Below are 26,534 nucleotides of genomic sequence, written 5' to 3'. Positions count from 1 at the left end.
AAAAGGATCCTTATCAAGCTAACAGGGACAACGGGGCACAATTTTTTGCTGTACAAAGCAGCACAAAGGGAAGTGCTGACCGGGAGCATCCCTATCTTCAACAACCAGCTCAGGAAATTGCTCCATTTGTTCCCAATTCAGATCTAAATGGCTACCTGACACTCTAATGTAGTGTTTCTCAACCTCAGCAGCTTTAAGATGCGTGGACTTCAACTCCCAGAATTCTGGGAGTTGAAGTCCACGCATCTTAAAGTTGCTGAGGTTGAGAAACACTGCTCTAATGGCTTCACATTCATTAGTCTCTGATTGGCTGAGATCACACAGGGAGAAGAGAAGCCCTAAAAATAGCAGATTATACTTAATTTATGGAGAATGCACCATAGTGCATTCACAACACAAAATACTCTACCGTAAATCTTCAACTCAGCGCATATGTATGCGGTTAAAGCAGTTGCTACTGTTCAGGAAAAGGGATTAAATCTTCTCTTACCATGTCGCATCGCAAGAATTCCTCTGTTTTGAATTGATAGATGTGACACCGTTCCAAAATGAGCTTTTTCCAAATTCTGATTGAATATATCTGAAGAAGAGTCCTGCTGGATCAGGCCGAACAATTAGGATACAAATTTTTCCTCCCACAGTATCCAACAAAATATCAATGGCAAACTCACCAGGAGGCCAGGAATGTAATAACACATTCCTTAACAGCTGCTATTGTGAATCTTACTGTACTGCTTTTGTAACTAGAAGCCATTGGTGTGTCTTGCCCATAAATTGTCTTATCCCTTTTTAACACTGCCAAATTTGGTGGCCCTCTTATGAAAGCAAATGCCATCATTTATTAATCCACTGTTTGAAGAAATGCTTTCTTTTGCCTGTCTGGAATCTCATGTGATTCAGCATCTATTTTTAGGAGTGATGAAGAAAACTTCCCTGTTCCCGCTCTCCAAACATAACTTTCACTTTTTTTTAAGTAGGATTTATTCCACCCAGGAAAGATGAAGTTCTCTCAGCGCCAGTCCAAAATGTTTCATGATCATATCATTAAAGGCAAATGAAAGTAGTTCAGACAACAGTGTGAAATGGAAAAGAAAAAAAGCTGAGAGAGAGAGAGAGAGAGAGAGAGAGAGAGAGAGAGAGGGAAGGAAGGAAGGAAGGAAGGAAGGAAGGAAGGAAGGAAGGAAGGAAGGAAGGAAGGAAGGAAGGAAGGAAGGAAGGAAGGAAGGAAGGAAGGAAGGAAGGAAGGAAGACTGCAGTGATACCAAAAAATTAAAAAAAAACTTCATTAAACCTTTATCTCTTGACATATAGACAGTTTATCAAATAGTCACTTTACTCACACTATTAGCAATGTTGATAAACAATTTCAACCTGTTTCACTTTTCAGTAAAACAACAAAATTGTCACTTTCTAGGTCATTAAATATTTGTTCCTGGAAACTGAAATCTTGTAATATAGACTGATATTGCAGTCTGATTTTTAAATCTATTCCTCAGGGTCATTATGTACATGTGAAACAGTAAGATAGAAGTACATAAGAAATGTTAAATTTATTTTATTAATATCAGCCGGAGCTTTTTCATGTTGACTGATTAATTTTATAAACTGCTTTGAGTTGAAGACTGATTTTAAAAAAACTTATTTTAGATGCTATTATTAAACATATTACTACCACAGCTTTATTGTGTTTGGTAGGCTTACCAACCTTTTCAGAGGATGAATACTGCTACACATTTTTTTTAAAAATACATTATTTATTCATTTGTTTGATTTACATGGTTGCCCATCTTGACATTGAGACTGGGTGGCTATCACCAGATAAAAACTCCAAATACAAATAAACAACACTATAAAAATGCATAATGGCAACCAAGGACAAAACCCACTCAACAACAAATTAATGACATCTCACAGGCTTCAACTAACCTCCAAACCCCACTCCCATGATCATGGGAGTGATTCGAGCCCTTGCTGCCCTCACACACTCCCTTTCCCAAATGGGAAAACATCCAAGTCTTTAAAGCTTTCCAAGAAGCCAGCACGGTCAGGAGAACCTAATCTTCAGGGGTGTTCCAAAGGGCAGGCATTATGACAGAAATGGACCTTTTTGGTCCCATCTGATGACATTTGTTAATTGACGGGACCTCTCCAGTCAAATCTAGTTGGATGGGTGGAAACAATCAGAAAGAGTTGGTCCTAGAAATAACCCAGCCCCATGTCATGAAAGGTTTCAAAGGTGTCAACCAGCACCTTGAATTGCACCCAGAAGCACACTGGGAGCCAGTACAGCTCACAGAGCAAAGATGTCACATACTGAGGCATGCTGAGGTCCCTCCATCACTGCCCGTGACACTGCATTCTGATCAGCTGCAGCTTCCAGATGTTTTTCAAGGGCACCCCCATGAAGAGCACACTGCATTAATCTCCTTGGCGGGTAAGCAAGGCATTAGTGACCGTAACCAAGGCATTTCATGAAACAGTGCAGGCAGACCAACAAACCAGCAAATAATATTTTAAGCATCTGAAGTATCACACATTTAACAAATCCAATGAGATGTTGGCATCTTCACTCAAAACCACACAGAATTATAAGTAAGAGCACTGGAATCTCACAAGATGTTGCCCATTGTTAAAAGAAGGGAAATAATTTCTATTTAATTTGGGGCGCTTATTGGGAACATCATGTTACTTGCTTACATTGCTTTGCCACTCCTTGCATGCAGTTCTTCAATTATAATGTAGGCCAAATTTATGCACTGTGTACTGGGGATGTGGGGGGATTTTGCTCAAAATCTCAACATTTATTAGAATAGTCCTGCATTGAAAGTCAGTGTATTCTGGCAGCAGAGATGAAAATGAGGCTCTCCTTGATTCACTGGGTTTATTTCTGGATCTAGACTCTGTCCCACTATGCCACATTGGCATTCCAGTGTAGGATCTGTGCTGCTACTACTATCGCTGAAGTCAACCCATTGGGGAACAGGCATCCTTTTTTGTTATATTAATAATTTCTTCATACCCTGCTTGGGTTTGGGGTCTGAATCTCTCCTCCCAGCCTTAATTCACTGGAGTCTCTGAAAGTTGCTAAGGACTGAGTTGCACATTTGGCTAGAGATACTGCTTTTAACTAGTCTGTGAGAAAAGTGTATTTTTAAGCCGGCAGAAGGAGAACTTCTGGGCTGCTAGGTCAGAGACACCTTGGAGAGAAGACTGGCACATCACAGAGTCTTTAGCCATATCTGCAGCTGCAGGTTTGAGCGTCAGATATTATGGCTGCAGGCTTTGAAATCTCCCATAAGCAAATGACAGGTGCATTAACCTTACATCACAGAGCCTTTTGCAGCAAATACTTCTGAGATGTTATGTTTATGTCCTATTACTTTTATAATAAAATGCATTTCCTCAGGAAAAAATAAAAATACTGATATACTGATCAGCCCAGAGGCACCCAATGAGCTCCTGTGACGGAGTGTGGCCTTGAACACTGGTCACCCTGGTTCCAGCCCATAGGTTATCCACCACACCACAGCAGCTCTCTGTCTTTGTTTGGTATTGTTTTGAGAAGTTATGACAAACAAGAAAGATGCTGCTTGTATTATAGCAGGCAGTTTGCAAAAAGGCAACACATTTTTAGCAGAGGAGAGGGCATTCAGAAAGGATCCCATGTTAAATAGCAAAAAGAAGGCCAAGTCGGTACAGAATGCTGATTTAAAGAGAGGAAATGAAAAAGGGAAGGGAAGAAAGCAGGATGGAATATCCTTTAAAAAGAGGGGAGGCTGATTAGTTGCCTAGAATCTGTTAGACCAGTTCACCCCAAAATGTTTCACTGTAGGTAGCACTTGGTTCCTCAGAACGCAAATGTTTCTCCAGTAGAAGTGAATATCTGTGGCTTGGGGTTGGATGGTGGAGTTCTTGGTGCCTATTTATATATAGTAGCTTGCCCTGCCAGTTTTGGTGAGGTGTGGCTTCCTCCTTGGTGGTTCCTTCATGAAAGTATTGTTTTCTGCCTGATTGTCTGGTATCGATCCCTGCTTGTCTAAGTGTTGACTGCTGGAGGGGATGGGCCTTAGTCTTTTTGTTTCCTTCCTAGTTTTTTTTAATGTCCCTTTTGAATTTAAAAGAGTAGAGCAGGTAGCAAACCCCACACTCACTCACGCTGATGATGTGACCTCGAAGGGCTGACAGTTTCCCCTCAAAGCCAACCACAAGCATCCAGATATAAAGTGACCAGTAAAGAATCCCCAAAACTAGAATTTGTAATGGGCTATATCATGCAAATGTCTTAAGGAGATGTACAAACTGAATGACTGAAAGTAATCTCCAATTTACTTTAATCAAGAGATGGATAGCACAGTGCCTGGTAAGGCTGGAGATAATTTCGTTCAGCACGCTTCAGCTGAATGGTGTATTGCAATCTCTTTAAATGATTCCCCAGCCACCAAATTTAAGTCACACCTTGTGATTACCAGTATGCATATTTAAATCCCATAAAATACACCACAGAGGTAACTATGAAAAAAAGACATAGAGAGGAATTGGCCACGTGGGAGCCCTGGCATCAGGGCTTTCATGCAAGTAGGGCTACCATATTTGAGCTGCAAAGCCTTGGATGACCACTAGATGGTAGCAAAGTGATACAGAAAACCCTATGCTGCCCTCTAGTGCTTGTCTAAAATGTTGAAATCCAAATATTTCAGCCTTAATGCATCCCAAAATATATCCTTTTGGCCTTTGTGGGATCAGTTCGAGTGCTTGCATAGGGCTCCTAGATTTGACATATTAATTGTTGCAAAAACAGGAAACCAAGGTTCAAACAATCCTTTTGCCAAGCATAAAATGAAATTACGATGCATCTCCCCAAAATGTATGATGAAATAATCCCTTCTGCTAAAGCAATCTTATGTAAGCAAATTTCCATAAATATCCTTAAACAAGATCTACAATTTAGACTCACCTTGATTACAGAATTGAAGATCTGGATTTCAGGATCTACTTCCTCACTATTCTGCCCAATGTTTGGGCTCTGACAAGAAGCTGGCTGCTCCAGCCTTAAATTGTGGTGATTTCCCCCACCTTAATTAATGGAAAAATTTATGCTCCACTTCTTCTTTTAGAATCTTGAAGTGGTTTTACAATACTTACCAAAAAAAAAAGATAAAATAAACTTATCAAAAACAAACAAACAAAGATAAAAGCAGAATGAAAACATTGGAATGAAAACAAGACCAAATTAAATTTCTATTAAACAATAGAAAAAAACAAAAAACAAAAAAATGGAAAAACAGAAAACAACAGGAGGCATTAACAGCTACAGAGATAGACATAAAAAGATACACTTTTCAGTACTCCCTGAAATACACAGGAGCAGTTCAGTTGTAAGAGCTGATTCCAAGGCAAAGATTACAACTCTACAGACTCAAGTGAATTCATTCTACTAACCAATGAAAGAAATGGAAAAGATTAAAAGTTTCATTGGGATTTAAGAGTGTCATCTGCAGCCAGAAGAATATACAGCAGAGTTTTTAAAACACTTGGGAAATGCTTGGAATCTTGGCAATAGAGAAGAATGGCTTTTGTTAAAGGGGTGGGGTGGGTAGGAGAATGCAGGAGATGAAAATACAGGATTTTATCTTATTTTGTTTCTGGAAGATCCTGAGCCCTGGAGATATCGTGTTTATCAGCTCTTGATTTGTACATCATTCATGAGAGCCTCTGTAAAGACACACTCAAAAGTTCAAATCACATTCAACTCCTGGTAATTCTATGGATGTATCCATGCAGGACAATGTTTTTAGCCACAGAAGGTGTTTTGTAGTGTTTCTTTCCAGGATGTTTTTCAACTTAGATCCAAGAACTAACTAGGCCCGATGCAACTAGCCTTCCAAGACCACAAGTTCAACCAAATGTTACCATCTGTTTGAGGCCCAAGTATGTGTATGTGCGCATGCAAAATATTAAATGCACGGTCCAAGGCCAAGAAAAGGTGGGAGGGACGGAATGATCTTCAAAGTGAGACTTTCCTCTGCAATGCTTTGCAAACACAATTCAGAATGACATGAGCAAAGACCAAAGGCACCAACAGAAATAGGGAAAATTATCCTACAACTTGGAACTGGAATAGTGTGACCTTTCCTTGGCTGCCAAATTGTAATTTTTAATCTGCATAAAATTATTAAATTTGTGAGGAGTTCTGTTATTGGGCAGTAATAAATAAAGATATTGCAGCTCATTAATTACATGCATTTTTAATTCAGTTTGAAAGCAATTCCACTTTGGATTCCCTCCATAAACACCCCTTGCCTTTGTTGTTTTTGCTCCAGATACACCATTTTCAGTGAGAGCCAGATCACCATTCTCTATCATGCTGGCTGGGGAATTCTGGGGAAGTCCAGATGTCTTAAAGTTGCTGAGGTTGAGAAACACTGACTTACTGTTTGCAGCAAGTTGGCTACAGGAAGGAATTCTATATGAGAATTCTCCCCTGGAGGCTGCTCCTGAACTTGGTGCCTGTCTCTCAATTTGTGCAGAAATGGATTTTGGCATTTCCCAACCCCCATGAAATGATATAAAAGAGAGCAAAGAATGAATATACTTCATTTTGTCAAGATCAGCCTGAAAGGGGTGGGGGTGAATATTAAGTTGTCAACTGGCCAGAAAATCTAGTTTACTCTGCTCCTGTACATTTAATAGCAATCTTGAACAATTGGATAATAGCAATCTGAGTCTGAGCAGTATGAGAGGAGTTTCAGTACATGGTAATAAAATATCACCAACTAATTGCTGCAGATGAAAAAGGTGAAAAGGCACAGCTACAATGAGTTGCTGATAAGCTGGCATTCTAGATAGGCTATAAAAATATACCTTTGATACATTGGCTGGATCTCACATCATACTAAGAGATAATACTTAGGCTTATTATGCTTAAATCTAGCTATGGTTTATGTAACAAACTATTATTCAAAATTGGGATTACAGTAATGTGAACCCAGTCAACCCACGTGCATTATTTTGGCAGACCAAGAAGCTCAACAGGACCAAGGTAGAAGAAGACCTCATTACTTGAAGACAATATGCAGACGTGTTACAATACATCATGACTAACAAATCAGATGCTAATGAGTCACATTATGGTTTTAGGTGATATCCTAGATCACACAACACATACAATACACTAAGGTATAATGCAACTAGGTTTTGACTTAGCTATTTTAGTTTGCAATCTATGATATGCATTTTGGTTTGTAAACCATTTGTGCATGTTTTATGAACCCAATCAAAATGTGAAGTTTCTCTGACACTAGATCCTTATATAGTCATAAAGGCACCAGCTGTCCATAAAAGAGATATTATCAGGTGGCTTGGGAAAATCCCTGAAATTTGCAAAAACTTTAGGTTAAAAGAACTCTAAAGGGAACATATATATGTTCTCATGATAGCATCATCAAAAATAATGTTATGCAAAACACAGAAAAGGAATAAAAATGGTAATCAGTCAACATTTCCAGAAAATGTTCAATAATTCAAATTGGAAAATAAGAATGACAGAATAACCTATAAGAAGATATGGCTGGATGATTAACTGGCATACTGAACAAAGTACTCAGATGCTGTTTTGTAGCCGTTCCAGCATATTCTCTTTTAATTCAGAAGCATATCGGGAATCATTTCAGAAATGCTCAACTTTTGAAGGCACTGAAGGCTGAGCAGCTATTAATAAGCTCAGGTGGCACCTTGCTTTCAGGTGGTGGCATCCACAACAGGATACACGATATTCCTCCTTTGCTCGAGAGCATAAGTTCCTTGGACCATGTGGCAACCTGGATCCTTTAAGGTGCCTCTTACAGGCAGAGCAAAATGTCTAAACTGGATCAGAAGCATCTTTCCCTTTCAGATTTAAATACTGCACATCTCTAGAATCAACAAATCACTCAACTAAAATGTCTGTAGATTAACAGGATTTTTATCGTATGTGAATGTATCCACTCTCTCACAGTAATAGGAGTAAAAAAAAGTGTGACTATTAACTGTGATTTGTTTGTTAAATCACACATTGCACTAAGCCTTAAATGATGGCTTACAAACCACAGTAACTAGGTTCACACAACATGCTAAACCAAAGCCAAAAACCATCATATGGCTTGATACAATTGATTATTCCAACCTGTATATCATTGTTCTGCAATTGAAGTTATTTTAACCCAGCTACTTCAGATAATGAGTTACTCTGAAATTCTCATGGCTGGATCTGCTTTGTGAGTTGGCATAACCGAAATATCTATACTGTTCAGAAGTTTTTGATGAAATTCAAATATTTCAACAGGGTGGCAAAAAAGGGCTCTTTTTAAGGTTTGCAGTTAGCAAATCCCACAAAGTTTGATATCCTACCTCTTATTAAAGGTATTTTTCCCTCTTGTTCCATCCTATGGTCAATAGCTACTGAACATACTGAATGAATATGAATACTCAGGAATTGAATACTCAATTCACCTCACAGGGTTGTTGTTGTGGGGAAAATAAGAGGAGGAAGGAGTATTAGGTACGTTTGCCGCCTTGAGTTATTTATTAAAAAAAATTAATAATAAAGGTGGGATAAAAAAAATCTTTAAAAAATTGCTTGGTTCTCATTGCAGTGCTTTGAGAATGTTTGACCTCCTGAATGTGCAGAACTTCCTTTCTCTTTCTCTATGATCTCACTTGGGCACCAATCCTATTGGCATTCATTGCCTGAATTGGTTATTAGAAGGAAGGCTGATGTTTCCCTGGGCTTTTCAAAAGGATTTAGATCTAAAGGAGCTATACTCAGGGTCCTATGTGGAAGGATGCTTTGATAAACCTTACAGAGATCAGGAAGAGGAATATAAGAAGTTCTCTTCTCTTAGAGGCAGCAGCAATGAATTTCCAGGTGTTATATCTTGCTGCTGAGTAGTTTTAATGAAGGAAGACTGGGAAGTTTGACAGCTCATTAGACACACAGATTTCTTCTTTTTGCCAAGTTTGAATTATTCACAAGTGTACGGGTTTTGTACTTTGGGGCATTCATGAAAAACTAAAAGAAATATGGTCCCTTCCAGCATAAAATACAGATTATATCAATTAAAATATAAATACCCTATCTGATGACCAAAAGCATCCCTCTCATCAGTGTTCATGGAATCAATAAGCCTAGATCATGAACATGTTGCCTAATTTATTTTCCTTACCCCTAGGTCAATATAAGCAACGTTAATGGCATTAATGATTAGATATATTTTAGCAGCTCTGAAAAAAGCTCTTACAAATGCTTATCATGCTCCCAAACTCCCTTCGCTCAGATTCTTTTATAGTGAAGAAAAACTGGATGTTAACATGTTGGAAGTGTGACTTCAGTAGTGCTGAGTCTTCAGAACCTTAGAACCTACTGACCACGAGGGATAAAGAGAGGTTGAGTTTGTGTCCCACACTTGGTCTTTGTGTATGAGATTGTTAATACCTGGGTCTTCTTTCCGCTTTTGTTCCCAAGGCAAACACACATACGCAGATCTTTTGCTTGCTGGCTTCCTTCTGATAGGATGTGGCTAACTAAGTGGTAGGTTTTGCTTATCCCTCCATGTTTTCCCATAAAATAAATCTTTCTGGTAACATTGTAAACTTGCTTCATTAATCCTTGCTAGTGCTAGGTGCCCACTTTCAAGAACACTCATGCTTACACACATACATATTCTCTTTCTCCAACAAAACATAATAGAAGCAGAGTCCAGGGGTTCAAATATGATCAAAAGAGGAAGTATGGATGTAGTCTTGAGAGACTTTATTTTTTCCCCCTATGCCAGCTGCCCTTCTAGCAATTCTATTAAATGCATGGGGGAGAGGGAGATGACTAACAAGGGATTCCTCAAAAGTTTTCTTCCTCTGCGAAATAGTCTTCTGGTTGGTTGGTTGGTTTGCTTGCTTGCTTCTCAGGATGCTTGAGAATTTCCTTCAAATTTCTCTTGGTGGTGTTTTTGAGCTTGAGATGGCAGGAAGTGCTACTGCCTGCAATGTTTTCTATTATTCTTATCCTACTGTTCAGAAGCCTCTCTGCTTTTCAACACTTCTCAGTTGGAAAATAAAATGGAAGGAGTTCCCTCATGATATCCCTGTCACTGAAATAATTCGCAATGGCTTTTACTCCCTGACATTCCTTAGCAAAGAACTGGGCAAACCTTTTGTAACTTTCTATCCAGCTCTCCACCAAACAGCAATTAGTGGAGTTGTTGCAATGATGAGCAAACTGGTTCCGTAAATAAGCTACTACTGTGTAAGTGCCCAGTTAGCTCTAGAAACTGATTGCAGTTCATTCACAGCCACCCTTCTTCATTGCCTGTTTGTTTTAAGCCTACATGTTTAATGATAAGGAGGCCAGAGATTACATTTTTAAAAATGTGGCAACTGTGCAGCAACAGTGAACTGGTTAGTTGTTGATGACAGGAGAGGTCTGGGTGGCCACCATTTTCGCCCACTATCTAATGTCCTGATGAAAAAAAAAATTACCCTTTTCCCCATCAACTTATATCGGAAAATGAAAAGAGAGAGTCCAGCCCATTGCTTGCCTCAGCCCTGTCCTACTACTGGGATCCTGGCCTTAACACAATATCTCCAGGAGATCGTTTCACTTACTCGCTGGGTCAAGCATGTGCTGTGAACCAAGCTCCAGAAGGGAAGCAATCCAAACCAGCACTTCAGCCATGATCACCGTGGAAGAGCTTGTGGCAGGGCCGGTTTGGATGGCTTCTCTGCCTAGAGGTGAATTCACCCATTATCTGGATTTGCACTGCAGCCTATATTGAACCATAAACTCAATAAGCAAGCTGATACAAACTGACCTGATTATAAACGTGTGTGAATCCAGCCATAAAGAGATTGGCCTCCTTAGCTAAAGAGCTCTGATGTTGGCTTAGGGACACGCAATCAGAAGTCTCGAGCAAGCATTGCTGTGGACTTATAACTGCATTGAGAGAAGGCTAAATTTGAGAGTTAGCAGGGTTTAATAGGCCCAGAGCTGGGAAAGGCTGAACTTCAGGACATTGATTTAAATTAGCCAGGGAAATCTTTAAAGATCATTAAATGACATGGTATACTGAATTTGCATAGTTCACTGTGAACTGGGCTGCATAACTGTGGGATTCAGATTGAACAAAGGACACTGTTTTAAATACATGGCTCAGATTAGGAACTGGTTGTGCTTGAGATGAGTTTATTGGCTTTGCATCTAAATGTATTCTTGCATAAAAGGCAACATTTATTTTATTCGTGAAAGGTTGCTTCTTCCCCTTTCAGACAGAATTAAGTCCCCTTAATTTTATCACTACTTCTGAGGGTGGGTTGTGAGTAGTAGTCAATGATTGTACAGCTAATGGATAGATGAGTGTATTTCTGCCTTTGCCTTCTGCCTTTGGCCATTTCTTGATGATGTCTTCAAAAATTATGTTATTTGCATCGTTCTGGCAGACTTCTCAGTTTGAAGAGATATAAATCTTTTAAAATTGATCAGGCAGCACATCAGCTCTTTTTTCCCTTCCAATGACTTTCTTACAGCTTGCCATCATCTGTCAATCTCCCTTCTGTGGGGACAATGCAATAAATGAAGGACGATTATAAAAATGCCAGCAATTATAAAATGTTAGCAATTATAAAAATGCCCTTGTGTGCATTACGGTTGCCTAATCTGGACTGCACACATTTGGACAACCAGCTTTTTCCTCCAATCCAGTGGTTATCCAAATGTTTGCATGCTATAGCTGGTGGCTCTAGTGTGCATATCTTTTCTGTGAGTTTGGGGGGAGGGATATAAATATATTAAAATCAAACTCTAACAAAAGAAAATTAGGACGCACTAGTCACTTACACAGCATTCCTTGGTATCAGAAACTAGCAAACTTGAAGGCATCACTGAGTCATAATCCTAAAGGCAAGCAGAAGTGGTAGATCAACGTAAAGCAGTCCATTGAGAAAAGCAAAGTAGAAAGTTATATATCTTGTTATGCTATGGTTGATTAAGCCATGAATTGATGAACAAGCTATAGTGGCCTGGATCACACAATATTAACTATAAGCCATGGATTATAAACTACAATGGCTGGGATAAGTTATGGTAAGGCAGGGGTGAGTTACTCTTAGTCTGTGAGTTGAATATACTCAATAATCCCTTTTGAAGCCCCATGTTTTAGTGGCTTCTTCTTAATATGGAATAAAGATTCTTATCTAGCCATGCCATGTAATGTGTTGGGAAGTCTTATGGTGAATATGAGTGTAGACCCTATTCAAGCCTGTCCAGTTCTAAATCAAGGACTAGAAAATTCTGATGACGTTGCGGAATTTGAGAATGTGTTGCCTTGAGAAAAGAAAACTGGGGGGGGGGGAGGAGAATACAATATTGTTCATTTTTATGACTCTTCATGACCTGATGGACATCACATTGCCTGCCCGGATTGTTTGCCAGAAACTGCTTCTCTGAGTTCTTGCAAACTCAAATTTGGGTCATCAGAGATATCTTCTGGGAATGTTAAGGAACAGTTTCAGTTTTCAGATTCAGTAGTTGAAGAGTTTGACCAACCTGCACCACAGGAATTAAATGAAACTGCACCTGAGGAAACAGAAGCAGGCCGAATCAGTTGACTCACAGCCTGAGCTAGCCAAGTTCTGGAGATCAGCAACATGTTGAAAATTATGAGAAGAAGAGCAAAGGAAATCAAGCTGTCTATTCGAAAGAAAGAAGTGAGACACAGCAAACCAGTTAAGCTGGAGTTAAAGCTCTTTAAAAGAAATGATTGCTTGATGGCTGTTGCTTAGTATTCCATTCTCAATCCCCAGCCTGGGCCTACAACTCTGTATGCTGTCTTGGATTACCTGGCTGAATTTTGGACTGGAAACTGAAACTTGTGGAGCACCCCTGAACTGGCAGTTCATTTCTCTGGATTCTTAAAAAAGTAGTTCTCACGTCTCAATTCTCTAGCTAGGAAGGTTTCAGTCTGCAATATGCTTTGAGTTACTACTGTTAAGATTTATGACGGCAATAATACCTTGAGTTTGTATCAGAATATGTGCATGTGTAACTGGCAGCCTTTTTCAGATTGCCTTCCATTTTTCCAAGCACCAGGATCTTCTTGAATGACTCTTGCCTTCACATTACACGTCCAGACTATTTAAGCTCTGGGTTCATTATTCCAGTGAGCAGCCTGGTTTTACTTCATCTTGTACAGAAAGATTTATTCTTGCTGTTTGAGGTATTCTCAACAATTTTCTCTAGCACTACAATTTACCACAATTGAATTCACAATTCAATTTTTATTCATTCAGCTTGTCGGATGGTGCAGCTTTCATAGCCATATGTTACAAGTGGAAAAATCATGACCTGGACAATATACACCATTGTCAATGTGATGTCTGTGCATTTTTAATATTTTATTGAGATCTGCCATAGTTTTTCTCCTAATTAGCAGATGTCTTTATTTCATGGCTACACTCACCAGTCTTCTGAATGTTTAAGCTTAGGAAGATACACTATGTTAATACTTCATTTTCTTTTCTTTGTATTTGCATTGGTTGGCATTGCCTGTTGATATTATTATTATTTTACATTGAGGAGTAGACCAACTTTGGCACTGTCTTCTTTTACCTTCAACAAGAGATTCCTTAAGTCTTCTTTATTTCCAGCCATCAAAGTAGTATTTCCAGGATATCTGAAGTTGTTAATGTCTCTCCCAGCAATTTTAATTCCAATTTTTATTTCTTCTAGCCCACCATTTCTCCAAATATGCTACACATAAAAGTGAAATAAAGGAGGTGACGGTATACAACCTTGATGCCTCTTTTCTCAATTTGAACCATTTCGTTGCTCTATATTCCATTTGAATTCTTGCTGTAGAACATCATACAAATTCTTCAGTAGACAGATGAGATGGTCCAGTACATCCATATTTTTAAATTTGTTGTTGTCTACTTAGTTGTTGCTGCTGAAAGACCTATGTATATTCAATAAAGCACAAATATATAACTTTTTGGACCTTTCACTTATTTCATTATCCATTGGATGCTAGCAATGTGATCTTGGATGCTTCTGGTGCTTCTTAATCCAGTTTGTACATCTGGCATTTCTCTTTGCATTTTATTCTTTGTACAGTTTATCCATCTGGCAGTTCTCTATACATCTTACTCTCTGTATGGTTTGTAGATCTGGGGATATGATGGCATTCTTCAAATACCTGAAAAAATGTCACACAGAAGAAGGTCAAGGTTTTTGTGTGTGTGTGTGTGTGTGTGCGTGCAGGACACAGCATAATGGATTCGGGTTACAGGAAGACAAATGCCAACTAAATATTAGATAAACTTCTTAGGAAAGGATGATCAAATGACTCAAAACTACACCTTAGGAGAGAACATATGGCAGAGAAGGGATATGCTAGCCCTTCACAAGAGGATCACAGACGAAATTAAAAAACGATTCTATATTGCTTCTAAGTACAAAACATAGATGGCCTTAACAAGAAAATTCTGAGTGAATGTTAGGAAAAACTTTCTAACAGTAAGGGCAGTTTAACAATGGATTTAATAATTACATAGAGTGGCAGTGGATTCTCGTTCTCTGGATGTGTTCAAACAGAGGTTAGACATCTATCAGGGGTGCTCTATGTATGGGTTGGCCTCAGGGAGCTGAATGGCTGTTTCCAACTCTATGATCTCACCAGCAAAGGTCTCTCTGTTTGAAGGACAATCCAGTCCAAGCACAGTTTCAAGGCCAAACAAAGAATAGAGTTGGGACCTTTAAAATGCTCTGTGAAAGAAACTATCTAGATTTAACGGGTGCAGCTTTACCTGGTATAGTGAGATGTATTATATTTTTATTTAAATTGTAATAATTCATTATAGAGTACTTTGCCTCTCTTTTAGCAATCACCTGTGGCTACTTAGGTGGCTACTGTTTCAAAAAAAACAAACAAAAAAAGGGATTCCCCATTGGCTGATACAGTTTGAAAGTACTTAGTGAAACAAAATGGCCATACTCTGGTTATTTCTGGGATGTGAACTTTTTGTCCCATAGTATCACCAAATACTTTATATTCATTAAAAAAACAACAACAACCTTCTTCTGCCCTACAGTCTGTTAGATCAGATGAATCTGGGTCCACTTGATTCAAGGAACAATGAGGGGAAAAAGAGGGAAAGTGGAGTTTAGAGATTTGCCCTAGTAATGTAAAAAAAAAAAAAAAAGGATGTATTTAAGCTTTATGGTCTGAAGTTATGGAAGATGATTTTTTAAAATCTGTGTTTGTGTATATAATCTTTGAGATTTATTTTTTTAAAATCATTTTAGGATTGATTCCCATAATACTTTTTGTACTAAGGTGATAAAAACAAATCCTGCACCACATTTATCAGAGAATATTAACCCTGTGCATATGCATATGGATCCTATTTTCTATTCCTCTTATTTTATGTTTATTTAACAGCTGGGGTGTTACATAATGCTACTATGCAACATGCATGGTTTGGAGAAAGTGAAATCATTGAAACTAAACGTGGGAAGACTCAGGACAAATAAAAAGTACTTTACATAAGATGTAAACTAAAGAATTTACTGCCATCTGAAGTGGTGATGGCTATCAGAGGAATTCATGGTAAATATTACCATCAGTGCCTACTACTCTTGATGGCTGTTTACTGACTAGAGACATATCCATGGTCATAGACTTCTAGTTAACCACAGTATGCCATGCTCAACTAAACAGACCTTTGTCTAATAGCACAGGCCTCTTCTTACATTACTGTGTGTATTCTCATACAATAAAGTTGATGTTTTCTAGAATTCTGAAATCTACTAATTGAGAGCCAATAGATGCAAAGACTTAATGAAAAGGATACTTCTGAGCACAAGGTGTAAAGGGTTGTGAGAATAACCTTGAGGAACAGGAGGAAGACAATGGTCAGATAAGAGAAATCTGAGTCCAGAGCAGGAATGGGGGTAGAGGAAGCATCTCAAAATTTACCCTTCCTAGTTCTCTGGAATGTAAAGGCAGGGAGGGGAGAGGTGCATTCAGACTTGCAAGTTTCTATTACTGTAACCCTATAATAAAGGTAGTTTTAGTGTTCATAACTTTGGTTTCCTTCTTTGGTATACCTCAAAGGGACACAAGGTTAGCCCAAGAATTTCTGATCAACCATGATAATAATCCCAGTAGTTGCTGCATAAATTATGAGCTGAGAAGGTTGGCATGCTCCAGGTTCCTTTAATCAAACAGCGCCTTCTGTCAGGACCCAGGAAGTGTACCTTCTCTGTCATGGCATCTGCCCTCTGGAATGAGCTTCCCTCTCAGATCCATGAGGCTCCCACCCTCATGGTATTCTGGAGGGCCTTAAAGACCTAGCTGTTCTCCCAGGCCTTAAGCTATAGTGGGTGGAGTCCCTCGCTGAATATTAGGGATATACATTCTGTGCAGTCTGCCAGATTTAGTATCTTGTTCTTTCTCCTCTTTTCTAGAGTGGCTCTTGTTTTTTTATTTTTGTTTTTATTGTATTGGTTTTATTCTGTTTATTGTATTGTGACCAGCCCAGAGTCGTTCTGGAGTTTGGCAGCGCCAAATCAAATCAATCAATAAATAGAAAATAATTCCTGACTGATTCACCCTCAAGTATTATTTTTTAGCAACCATTACTGGAAGCAAATATTTTATTATCGCTACTATTAAGACACACGCAGAAACCCCAAAACATGTTGATCTGCTACAAGTCAGCCTCATATCTACATTCTGCATTTGATTGGGGGGTGGGGGGAGCAGGAATAGGGTTATTATATCTGGGCTGCAAACTCCAGGCAACTACAACATGGCATTTAGTAGTCATCTGGATTTTTGCAATCCTAAAAAAGAATCATGCACTGGAGAGATGCAAGATGGCAGAAAAAGGCAGATTGTTATTCTCTCATCTAGCAGGTTATTGGCTCTCCACTCTTATTACCTTTTCATTTCTTTCTTTTCCTTCTGTTACATGTTCTTGGCTCACAGAAGTGTGGCGGGCTGTAGCCTGACTCGGTGGGATAGCAGCTGTTTGGATCATCACATCTAATAGGCTTGTTAAAAGTGTGACAGGCCAGGGATAAGCTCATCAGCTCCCTTCAGTCAACAAGGTGTCAAGCTAAGCTTTCTGAAACATCACCTTAGAATGCTGTAAAAATGTGCAGTCCACCTGCCAGTCATTCTTATCGCTGGGGATATCAAGAACTCATAAGAAAATGTCCCTGGCAGCCCAAGACACTCACTCATATTCTGCCTTGACTTCAAAATGTATAGGATCCAATTAATTTAAATCTTCTAGTTTTTAGGTTTCATTGTGAAATAAGTTACATTTGAAAAAAAAAGGGGGGGTTATGCAGAGAAAAGACCATACAAGCTTGCAATATTCAACACATTTTCTGAGTATTTGTTAACACAAGAGCTACCCTTTTAGGAAATGGTTTAATTGGTTTATTTGGCTTTGGCAATTTGGAATTAATGATGTAAAAGAAAAGACTGAAGTAAGGCTATCAGATCTGGAGAACCACTAGATGGTGTCAAAGAGATACCAAAAACTGGGGGTTTTTTTGTTTTGTTTTTTTGCTGCCATCTTGTGATTGCTGGGATTTTTGCAGCCTGGATCTGATAATCCTACCAAAATATACTCTGTCCTTTCTAAATCTCTGCAGTTGGTTTTTGGTTAGGTTGAAATGTATATTTGACAAGGAAAAAAAATGAAAGAGGAGAGTGATGCGTATGATCAGTAGTTAGGGCTTCATCTGCAAAAAGACTTGAAGTTATAAAAAGAAATGTTCAGCTGTTTGCCTGTTATAAAATAAAGGTCTAAATCCAAATTGAAATGTATCTAGAAAAAAAATGTTAGGGACTGAGCAATCTGTTAGGTCCAGAGATGGTTTCTCAAGGTGGGAAGCTTCTCTGCTTCCTTCAGACCTGGCAGAAACAGCCCAATAAAGCATTAACTACCTGTCAGATCCATCTTACTACATTCCTTTCAGTCTTCCAAAGGAGTCTGGAAGCCCATGGTTGAAACCTTCAGTTGGTGGAAGTCATACTAGAGAGCACTGTCTCCATTTGACTGGAGTCCACAGGCTGAAAGAACTTTGGATAACATTGCAAGACAATTGCTTCAGACACCATATCATATTCTGCCCATGAAGAACTAAAAATACAACAGTTTGAGAACTATCGGCAAAGTGTTGACTAACAAGTCAAGCAATCAAGCAGTCCATTGTTCTCTAATAGAGAATGGGCAGCCTGAAACAAGATCTTTGGTTGGCAACCCACTAACACCATAACAGCAAAGAAATTCAGATTTGTGTTCACCTTCTACCATTGGAGCTGGCATCACTTCTTCTGCTTCATCTCCTTAAAGTCCTCAGTAAAACAAGGACCCCCGCCCCCAAGATTGGCCGTCTGCAAGAGCAATTACATCAAGGCCTTGGTTACTTCCCTAATCAACCAGACTCTCAGTGGAACTCCCTGCCATATTGCAAGTACCCTTTGGAATCCCCCCAGATACAGTAGATACCTGGGGTAGACCATCTTAAGGGGGTCAGCTGCCCTGTGAAAGCTCCAGGAAGTGGCCAGTCTCATCTAGTCCAGGATGTGATCTGATCATGACACAGGCCTCAATCTGATATCCCACTGCTGTCTGCAACATACAAAGACTTCTCCCTGCAGGCAATCATGCTGTAATTGGGGACCGCCAGCTGTTTGATGTCACTCACTATTGTTCACACATTCAGTTCTATATGCAAACACATTTTCTGAAGAGGGCTTTAAGGATCACAGAATCAGAGTTGGAAGGGGCCATTCAGGCAGAGTCCATTTCTCTATTCCACGCGAGGATCCAAATTAAAGCATTCCCCACTGATTCAACAAATCCAGTGAAGGGGAGACCACCGCCTTTTTTAGTATGTGGTTTCACTGTCAAGACTGTTTTTCCTAAAATTCAATCAGAATCTGAATTTTTCTATGTTTAGACCTTACTTCCATGTTCTGCAGTCCAAAGCAATACAGAAGACAGTGAAGTACTACAATATCCTTCCTATGCCCTCTTTTCTCATGGATAAAAATATCCACTTCCCTCATTAGATTGAGCTTCCAGGCGTCTGATCATCCCTATTGCCCCTTTCTGAACCTGTTTCTGTTGCCTGAATTTTTCTTAAAATATAGTTCTCCAAAAGGGAGACCATACAAAAGATGGGATTTGACCAGTGCATACATATTGTGAAATTATTTCCTGCAGTACTGATGCAGCTAGAATTTCATTTGACTTTCAGTCACATCACAATGTTGATTCATATTCAGTATGTAAAGGGTTGCTATTCCAACATCTTCTCCACAAATATTTTTAGAGAGCCAGGTATCCTTCAACTTAAACGTTAGATTTATTTTTCCTACATGAAGAATTTTGCATTTGTCTTGGTCCAATTATGTTACTACCTTCCAAAATCACTCCAATTTTGTGTAATTCATAAATATGATCAGCATTCATTCCACCACTTTGTTCAAATAATTAGTGGAACTGTTGAAGAGTACCAGGCCCAGAATCAAATCCTGAACTACCCCACTTGATATCTTACTCGCTTGATGAGGAATCATAGATGAGCGCTCTTTTAATATTATTTCCAAGCCATCTTGAATCCACCTAACAGATATGTCACCCCAACCACGTTTATCTAGCTTGCTGATCAGAATGTCATGAAGTACTTTATGAAATTTCTTTATGGTCCACAGCACTTCCATATTAAGCAAGTTGCCTGATTAAAAAATGAAATTAAGTTAGTCTGACAAGGCTTTTTTAAAAAAAAATATTTGTCATGGTTATTCTCTCAGGCATGGTCTGGAAAGTATCAAGAGTGAGACATGGTCCTCTTTTCCTCATAATATTATTACTGATTTGCTGTAATTTATATGCTGCTCACTCTCCAAATTGGCTCCAAGCAGCTTACAAATAATGCAATAAAAACAATACCACAAACATTATTACCCAAACCAGGTAGGCTATGATAGGGTAACAACAAAATGTTCTTTTTCATGATCACATTGAGGAAAACCATTCTCCATAAAAAGAATCACATCTTTCTACTAATCCTGGAAGGTCCTTCAAAAAAGCCAAATCTTAGTGGCTTTCCTAAATGCCAGCAGGGTTGGTACTGATCTACCCTTGGATGGATCCAGAGGAGAACTCAGGGTCATCCATTAGTTTGATGGGGGAGACAAAAAAGTACTTCACTCCATATAATAGAATTTGCTGCTATCAGATGTGGTGATGGCTAGATCCCAGGTGATTTTAAGCATGGACTGGACAAATTCATGGAATATCAATGGCTACTAATCTTGATGACAGTTTACTCTATACAGAAGTGCAAGCAATAAGCCTTAAATACCAGCTGTGGAGGAAGGATATTGTCTTCCTGACATTTGTAGGCTTCCTGAATGCATCTGCCTGGCCACTGTGACACAGAATGGCAGGCCTTTGGCCTGATCCAGCAATTTATTTTTACAAGGTAAGCAAGCATAATCTGCTAATTCAGCTGTCTCTGGCCTCTCTTCCTCCTTGGCCGTGACCTGAAGCTTTACTCTGTTTGTCAAAAAAGGATTTGAGCTATCCTAATTGATTTTTGCAGTAGAGGGTAAATAGAAATGGCTTAAGTGTTGCTTTAAAGCAAAAGAAGGGGAGGGGGGATGGCATTTCAACAGAAGTATATAAACATTTCTGGCTGAGACCAAATTATCCTTACCGTTAAATTAGGAGCAGCACTGCTATTTTTGAATGGTAATGCAACAACCTTGAAATCTGAGCGCCTTTTGATTGCTATTGCACATAATAATCACAGAGATCCAAATGTCAAGCCGAGATGAAACTTCAGCATTGATAGCTGCTGTGGAATTAAATTTAATTTACTCATTTGCAAGAATTCTGAATCATGGTTTAAAATTATACTCAACATGTATATGAAAGGTTTTTTTATTTTTCCATACCATCAGAAGTTATGTGTAGCTTTAAAAATCAAACAACAGACAGAAGAAAACCATGAAAATGTTGTTGGGTTGCTTCTGCTGGGCTTCTTCTTGCAACGTTGACAAGATGTGCTACTGGGATTGAAATATAATTTGTTCAGTGAATTCTCTCCATCTTTCATCAGCAAAAGAAATGGAAGAAACTAGTAATATGTCACTGATGACTTCGATCTAAAGAATTTCATTTCTGTGCAAAGTTGATATGATGGTTCACTGTAGGCATCATTTCTCAACTCAACCTATAGCCAGATTTCACTCATCAACCTGAGCATGTCAACATTTGTCCAAATAACATTATTTTTCAACATGATAGAGTTTTCAATGGAATCCAGTTATTTTTGTAATGTACTGTGAAAATCAAACCTACATTTTATATAACTACCAAGTACATTTTGAGAAATAATCAGTTTGAGCTTTCACCAACCCCCCCCCCCTTAAAAATATTTTGATTCAGAGATGCGCAAACTTTTGGTGCCTAGGAATTGTGTGTTATAGTTTTGGGAGGTGGCAAGAGCTACAGTGGGTGCGGCAATAATGCAAAGTAGACAAGTCTGAGTTACACATACAGGCAGAACCAGGATTTTCTTTCTTCTTCTTGGGTTGGGGGGAATTTGAGGAGTCTTTTTTTTTTTAAAACGAATTAAACTTATTTTAAGTCTTAACAGTTCATTTTTCATTTCAGATTAGAGCACTTTCTGGGAGCTGTAAAAACAGAGGTTAGGGCCATGTGCCTTCTTGCTCTAAGCTCTAATTGGTAAAAATAAATTCTACAGAATGTGAAACAGCAGCCTTGCTGGATCTAGTGTTCTCTTTCAAAGCAATAATCAGCTTACTGCTGGGATGTGTTCAAACAGTCTGTCCCCTATTGTTGCATTTATTTTAACAATAAATATTGTTATATCATATTAATATATACCACTCTTCAGTAAATGTGTGCAAAAACAAAATATAGAAATAAAATATAAAAACATGGTGCTCCCCTTTATTGTCTCAGATGATGGAGTATCTGAATGGTAGCATCGAAAAATATGGGTCTTGAGCTATACAAGGCTTTAAAAAGTAAACATCATAACTTTTAACGGCATAAATGAACTGGAACTCTGTGAAGTTCTTTCAGTAAAAGTGAGATATATTCTGTAGATTAGTAATAGATTATCAACTGAGGTTTCCAATGCAAAGATAATTCCACATATGACATGTATGACTCCATCACAGATCTTAGTTGAGCAACAGAAATTTAGGAATATAGCACTTCTGAACACCTTTGAATAACTTATAGTAATAGAGATCACACAACATTTAGAATTTCCTATCCCCAAAGAGCCCTTTTTATTTCAATTTGTCCTGAAATTGTTATAGAACCAAGTGTGTAGAACCAAGTGTGAAACAAAAGATTATTGGACAATAATCAGTGCAAATATTCAGTTCATGAGATCTGGCTTCATTCTTGTATCCTTGAATAAAAGGTTTTAGGGGCACAATCTTTATCTGAGATATTTAACTTTCTAAGGCTGAAGATGGCCTTTCAATATCTTTTCTTCATATTTTCAACAGGATTTTTTTCCTTCTAGGACATTAAATATTAGAAATTTGTGGCAATTTTGGGAGGGATTTGGGAAAGCACACACAATATGTGGGAGGGTCTGAGGCCCTAAGAATTTCAATCCATGTCCTGTACTCCCCTGTGGCTGTGAAAGCCACATAATGACAGGAACTTGCCCCCACTTCCCACCCCTGAAAAGCAGATATATTTTATATTCCAGAGTAAGTATTCTGCCTTGTTGTTCTGGACACCCTGCTTTTAAGATGGATATAGGTAAATTCAGAGAATGGCAATAAAAGTAGAGCTTGGCTTGAATGAATATATTCAGTGTGGCGTAGACCTTAAATACATGACAGAAATCTCTTCAAATAGTTGAAGACATCTCATGAAGAACAGGAAAAATATATATTCTTTGCTGCCCCACAAAGAGTGGTCCAATGGCCTTGAATGACAGGGAGGTGCATTTTAATTGAGCATTTGGATAATCTTCCCAACAGCATTGGAACTAATTATTTAGAGGAGTGATCTGCTTTCCTAGCTATTAATCTCCACGCAAATGACAAATAGACAACTTCTGTGGATTCTCTAAGCTCTGAATTGTCTGCGTTGAGCAGGGGGCTAGTAAAGACAATCTACAAAGCCTCCTCCAACTCTGTAATTCTATGGTTTCTGATCTCATTTCAGAATTCCCTGGAGCACAATTTGAAATGACTGATACAGGAAATAAACAACTATGTTAGGCAGACATATGATCTGCAACAATGGACAAGCAGATTACAACCCTACTTCTGAAAAAAATGTCGTTATAATGGGACTGTAAATCCTGACTCACCCAGATGCCATTTGCTAGTGAATTTCACACTTGCCTCTTAATTTTTCTGATCTCTTCCTCAACTAAGCTAGAACACCACAGATTCTCTTATAATTGTTCAATGCCAATCTTTCACAACCCTTGGCTTCAAAGTTTCCAAAATCTGCTTTTTTAATAGGTAGGTAGGTAGGTAGGTAGGTAGGTAGGTAGGTAGGAAGGAAGGAAGGAAGGAAGGAAGGAAGGAAGGAAGGAAGGAAGGAAGGAAGGAAGGAAGGGTAGTAACTTACACTGACAGGATGTCTAATAAAAGCTAAAACAACAAACTGTTCTTATGCAATTTTAGTATATAAGGTATTTAAATAATAGAAACAAAACTAATAGACCAAACACCAGAAAAAAGGATTGCAAGGCAGCCAAAAGGGCAGAAGTGGGAGTTGAAGTGTAGGTGAGCATAGCAGGGCAGGAGAAGTGTGAGGTCCTTGCCTAAAGACAACATGGTCCTGGCCAATCTATTGCAACTGGGACTACCGGAACTGCCATTGCTATGCGATGCGGTCATGTGATGCTTTGCCTAATGACCGCTTCACTTAGCAACAGAAATTCTGGTCCCAATTAGGGTCATAACCTGAGGATTATCTGTATTTAGAAAATACTGGAGAAGAAGCTGGGCAGTACCATCCTGGGGACACTTCTTTTCAACCTGCGTATTCTCTTGTAACATTGGCAAAAAATGTATGATGCTGGAATGTTATTTCCTTCTACTCTATTCATTGCTTTTGGAAACATTTCAGATACAATAATGAGACAACATGGGCTGATTACAAATGAATCACACCCACTATTTGAACCCCCTGCAAAATTTAGTGATCGAAACTGAGTGCCTGAAGGATAAAAATCTGGAAACACTCCATAGGAAGAAATGATATACAGAATTATTAGTATATTGATTTGATTTATTGATACTTGACTAGAAAGCAAAAGCAAGGAGAATTTATATCAACATTCAGAATATCAAGTAAATGCTTTAAAGAAAATCAAAGTCCAACCTTTTCTCATTTTATTTTGGAAAAATTGTACTGTTTGACATAAATAATGTTTAAAATATTTAATGTATAACCATTCAATTTTGGTCATTTTATCTTATAAAACTTACCCCAAGACAGGAAAGAAAAGTCCTAGCATCTTTAAAAAAATCATACTACCGGAAGCTCTGACAGATGAAAGACTTTTACAACTTTCATAAGCAGAGTCTACCTATGAACCAAAGTAGTCATGAAGCACGCATCAGAGAATCTATACTTTCAGGTATTAATGCATAAATATATATTAGCATTCATCTGTCCTGTTGTTTTTGTGATATAAAGACAAAAATGACTGGAATAACATTGGCAAGGGGAAAAAATGAGTTTTAATTGTTGAGCAGATGTAAAACTAATGCTTCATCTTCTGCAAGGGAAAGACCTGTATCTAATGGTACAAATGAGTCCTCTTGGTTAAGTTTTATCTTCTTCCTCTTTTGTGGTATTTCCACTGCTGATTTGCTTCCACCCAATCGCCGTTTATCCATTCCACGTTCGCTGTAGAAATAAATCCATCATTCTTTTACTACTGGCACAGAATCATATAAGACAGTAACTGGACTTAAATGAGAAAATGTTTAATTACAAATTAGAGACAAATATGGTGATGATGTGAAAAGAGAAATCTGGAGATTTCAAAACCTAAATTAGGAAATGGTCTCGGGCTACAGTGGTAAGTTTTTTAAATAACAAATGTGGTACTTAAAATAAAGCAGAGAAAAAATGAATTGAGCCAGGAAAATATGTCATTTATCAGCCATCCCTGATGAGTTCAATATGTCCAATTCGTTACTGAGGACAATCAATATGAACACATATACTACATAGAAATTGTGTGATTTACATAATTAGTGGGAAGTACTATCATGGATTTACCTATTTAACTTGTTCTCACTACTATACTGAAATAGTGTAGATCAACCCTCCTAGATCAGATGAAAGACACATTTGATCCAGCATCCTGCTTCCCACAGTGGCCAATCAGTAAACCTTATTAGCAGGACTTGAAAGAGTAGCCCTCTCCCCAGACCATCTTTCTGCCTGCTACCTCTAAAGATGACTAGTTTACATCAAAAGAAGTTCTAAGAATTTGTCTTCTCCATCTTTTCAAACTAATTTCAGTCCACCAATGCTGGACTGAAAATGTTCCACTTGAACTTTAGGATAGGAATTCTGGCTTGGGGCTGCCTACAGTGCTGTGATAACGGACTCATTCTCTTCCTACTCTTTTTAAAAGGTAGTTCTCTTTCCTTTTCCCCCACCTTTTAAAAAATGTCTATTGTTGTTGCACAGGCAGCAACAGCAGCAGTCTTTAATTAGCAAAATATGCTATTTGTATATGTATTTAAAAGGATAAAGAAAATGTTCATGGCCACTATCTATGGTTTATATCTTCTAACTGTTGTTACACACATTTCTTTGTATTTTAAAATGTATAACAGGAATCTAATGCTGCATGCATGAAATGGCAGCTGGTGTATGTGTATGTCTGTGTGTGTATGTGTGTATTTTAAAATAAATAAAAACACTTTTTTAAAAAAAAAAACAGGATAAGCCATCCCTTAGATAGCATCACTGAAGCAATGAGCATGAAACTGAGCAAACTCAGGGAGGCAGTGAAGGACAGGAAGGCCTGGCGCAATATGCTTCATGGGGTCACAAAGAGTCGGACACAACTTAACGACTGAACAACAACAACAAGCCATCCCAAATGTCTGGGCAAAAAAAAAAAAAAGGAAATCACCATTTGTTCCAGATTATCAGGAATGCAGCTTTCTTTCTGGATATTCTGAATTGTGTGCATGATGTGTGATACTGTATGCTCATCCTGGGAAGGAGTATGAGAAGGGAGATATACAGCTCTCTAGCAAGGACAACAACTGAAATGCACTTCATTCAGGTCAGTTTTATTGGTACCTGTAAAGGCTGTGAATATCTCCTGCTCTGAAACATATTATGGCTTTTAAAAGAAAACCCTAATGTATTAGAATCTACATTTGCTAAACATATCAGCCAACTGAGCTTTCCCCATCTTCAAATAAATAACAGAG

General features: G+C 38.4%; 1 protein-coding gene and 1 long non-coding RNA gene across 2 annotated transcripts in view; both read right to left on the bottom strand.

The window, feature by feature from the left end:
- Positions 1-11,518: 11,518 nt before the first annotated feature.
- LOC148216053 (uncharacterized) lies at positions 11,519-14,020 on the bottom strand. Its single transcript, XR_015796137.1, has 3 exons — positions 13,634-14,020; positions 11,864-11,920; positions 11,519-11,579 (listed from the first exon to the last, which is right to left on the bottom strand). It is a non-coding gene; the product is annotated as an uncharacterized LOC148216053 (long non-coding RNA).
- A 10,317-nt stretch (positions 14,021-24,337) lies between these two features.
- The window catches only part of DDX10 (DEAD-box helicase 10), a 163,829-nt gene continuing 161,632 nt past the window's right edge, over positions 24,338-26,534 (bottom strand). Inside the window, exon 18 of the mRNA XM_088140641.1 lies at positions 24,338-24,981. Coding sequence (XP_087996767.1) covers positions 24,813-24,981 — 169 coding nt within the window. The 3' untranslated portion in view covers positions 24,338-24,812. The remainder of the gene's footprint in view (positions 24,982-26,534) is intronic.

This window comes from Python bivittatus, unplaced genomic scaffold (assembly GCF_059951505.1).
Source record: "Python bivittatus isolate LINGU-HERP-01145 unplaced genomic scaffold, Pbiv_v1 ctg000340_np1212, whole genome shotgun sequence".
Lineage (NCBI taxonomy): Eukaryota > Metazoa > Chordata > Lepidosauria > Squamata > Pythonidae > Python > Python bivittatus.
The sequence above is the reverse complement of the archived record's forward strand: the minus strand, read 5'-3'. Positions and strand labels throughout refer to the sequence as shown.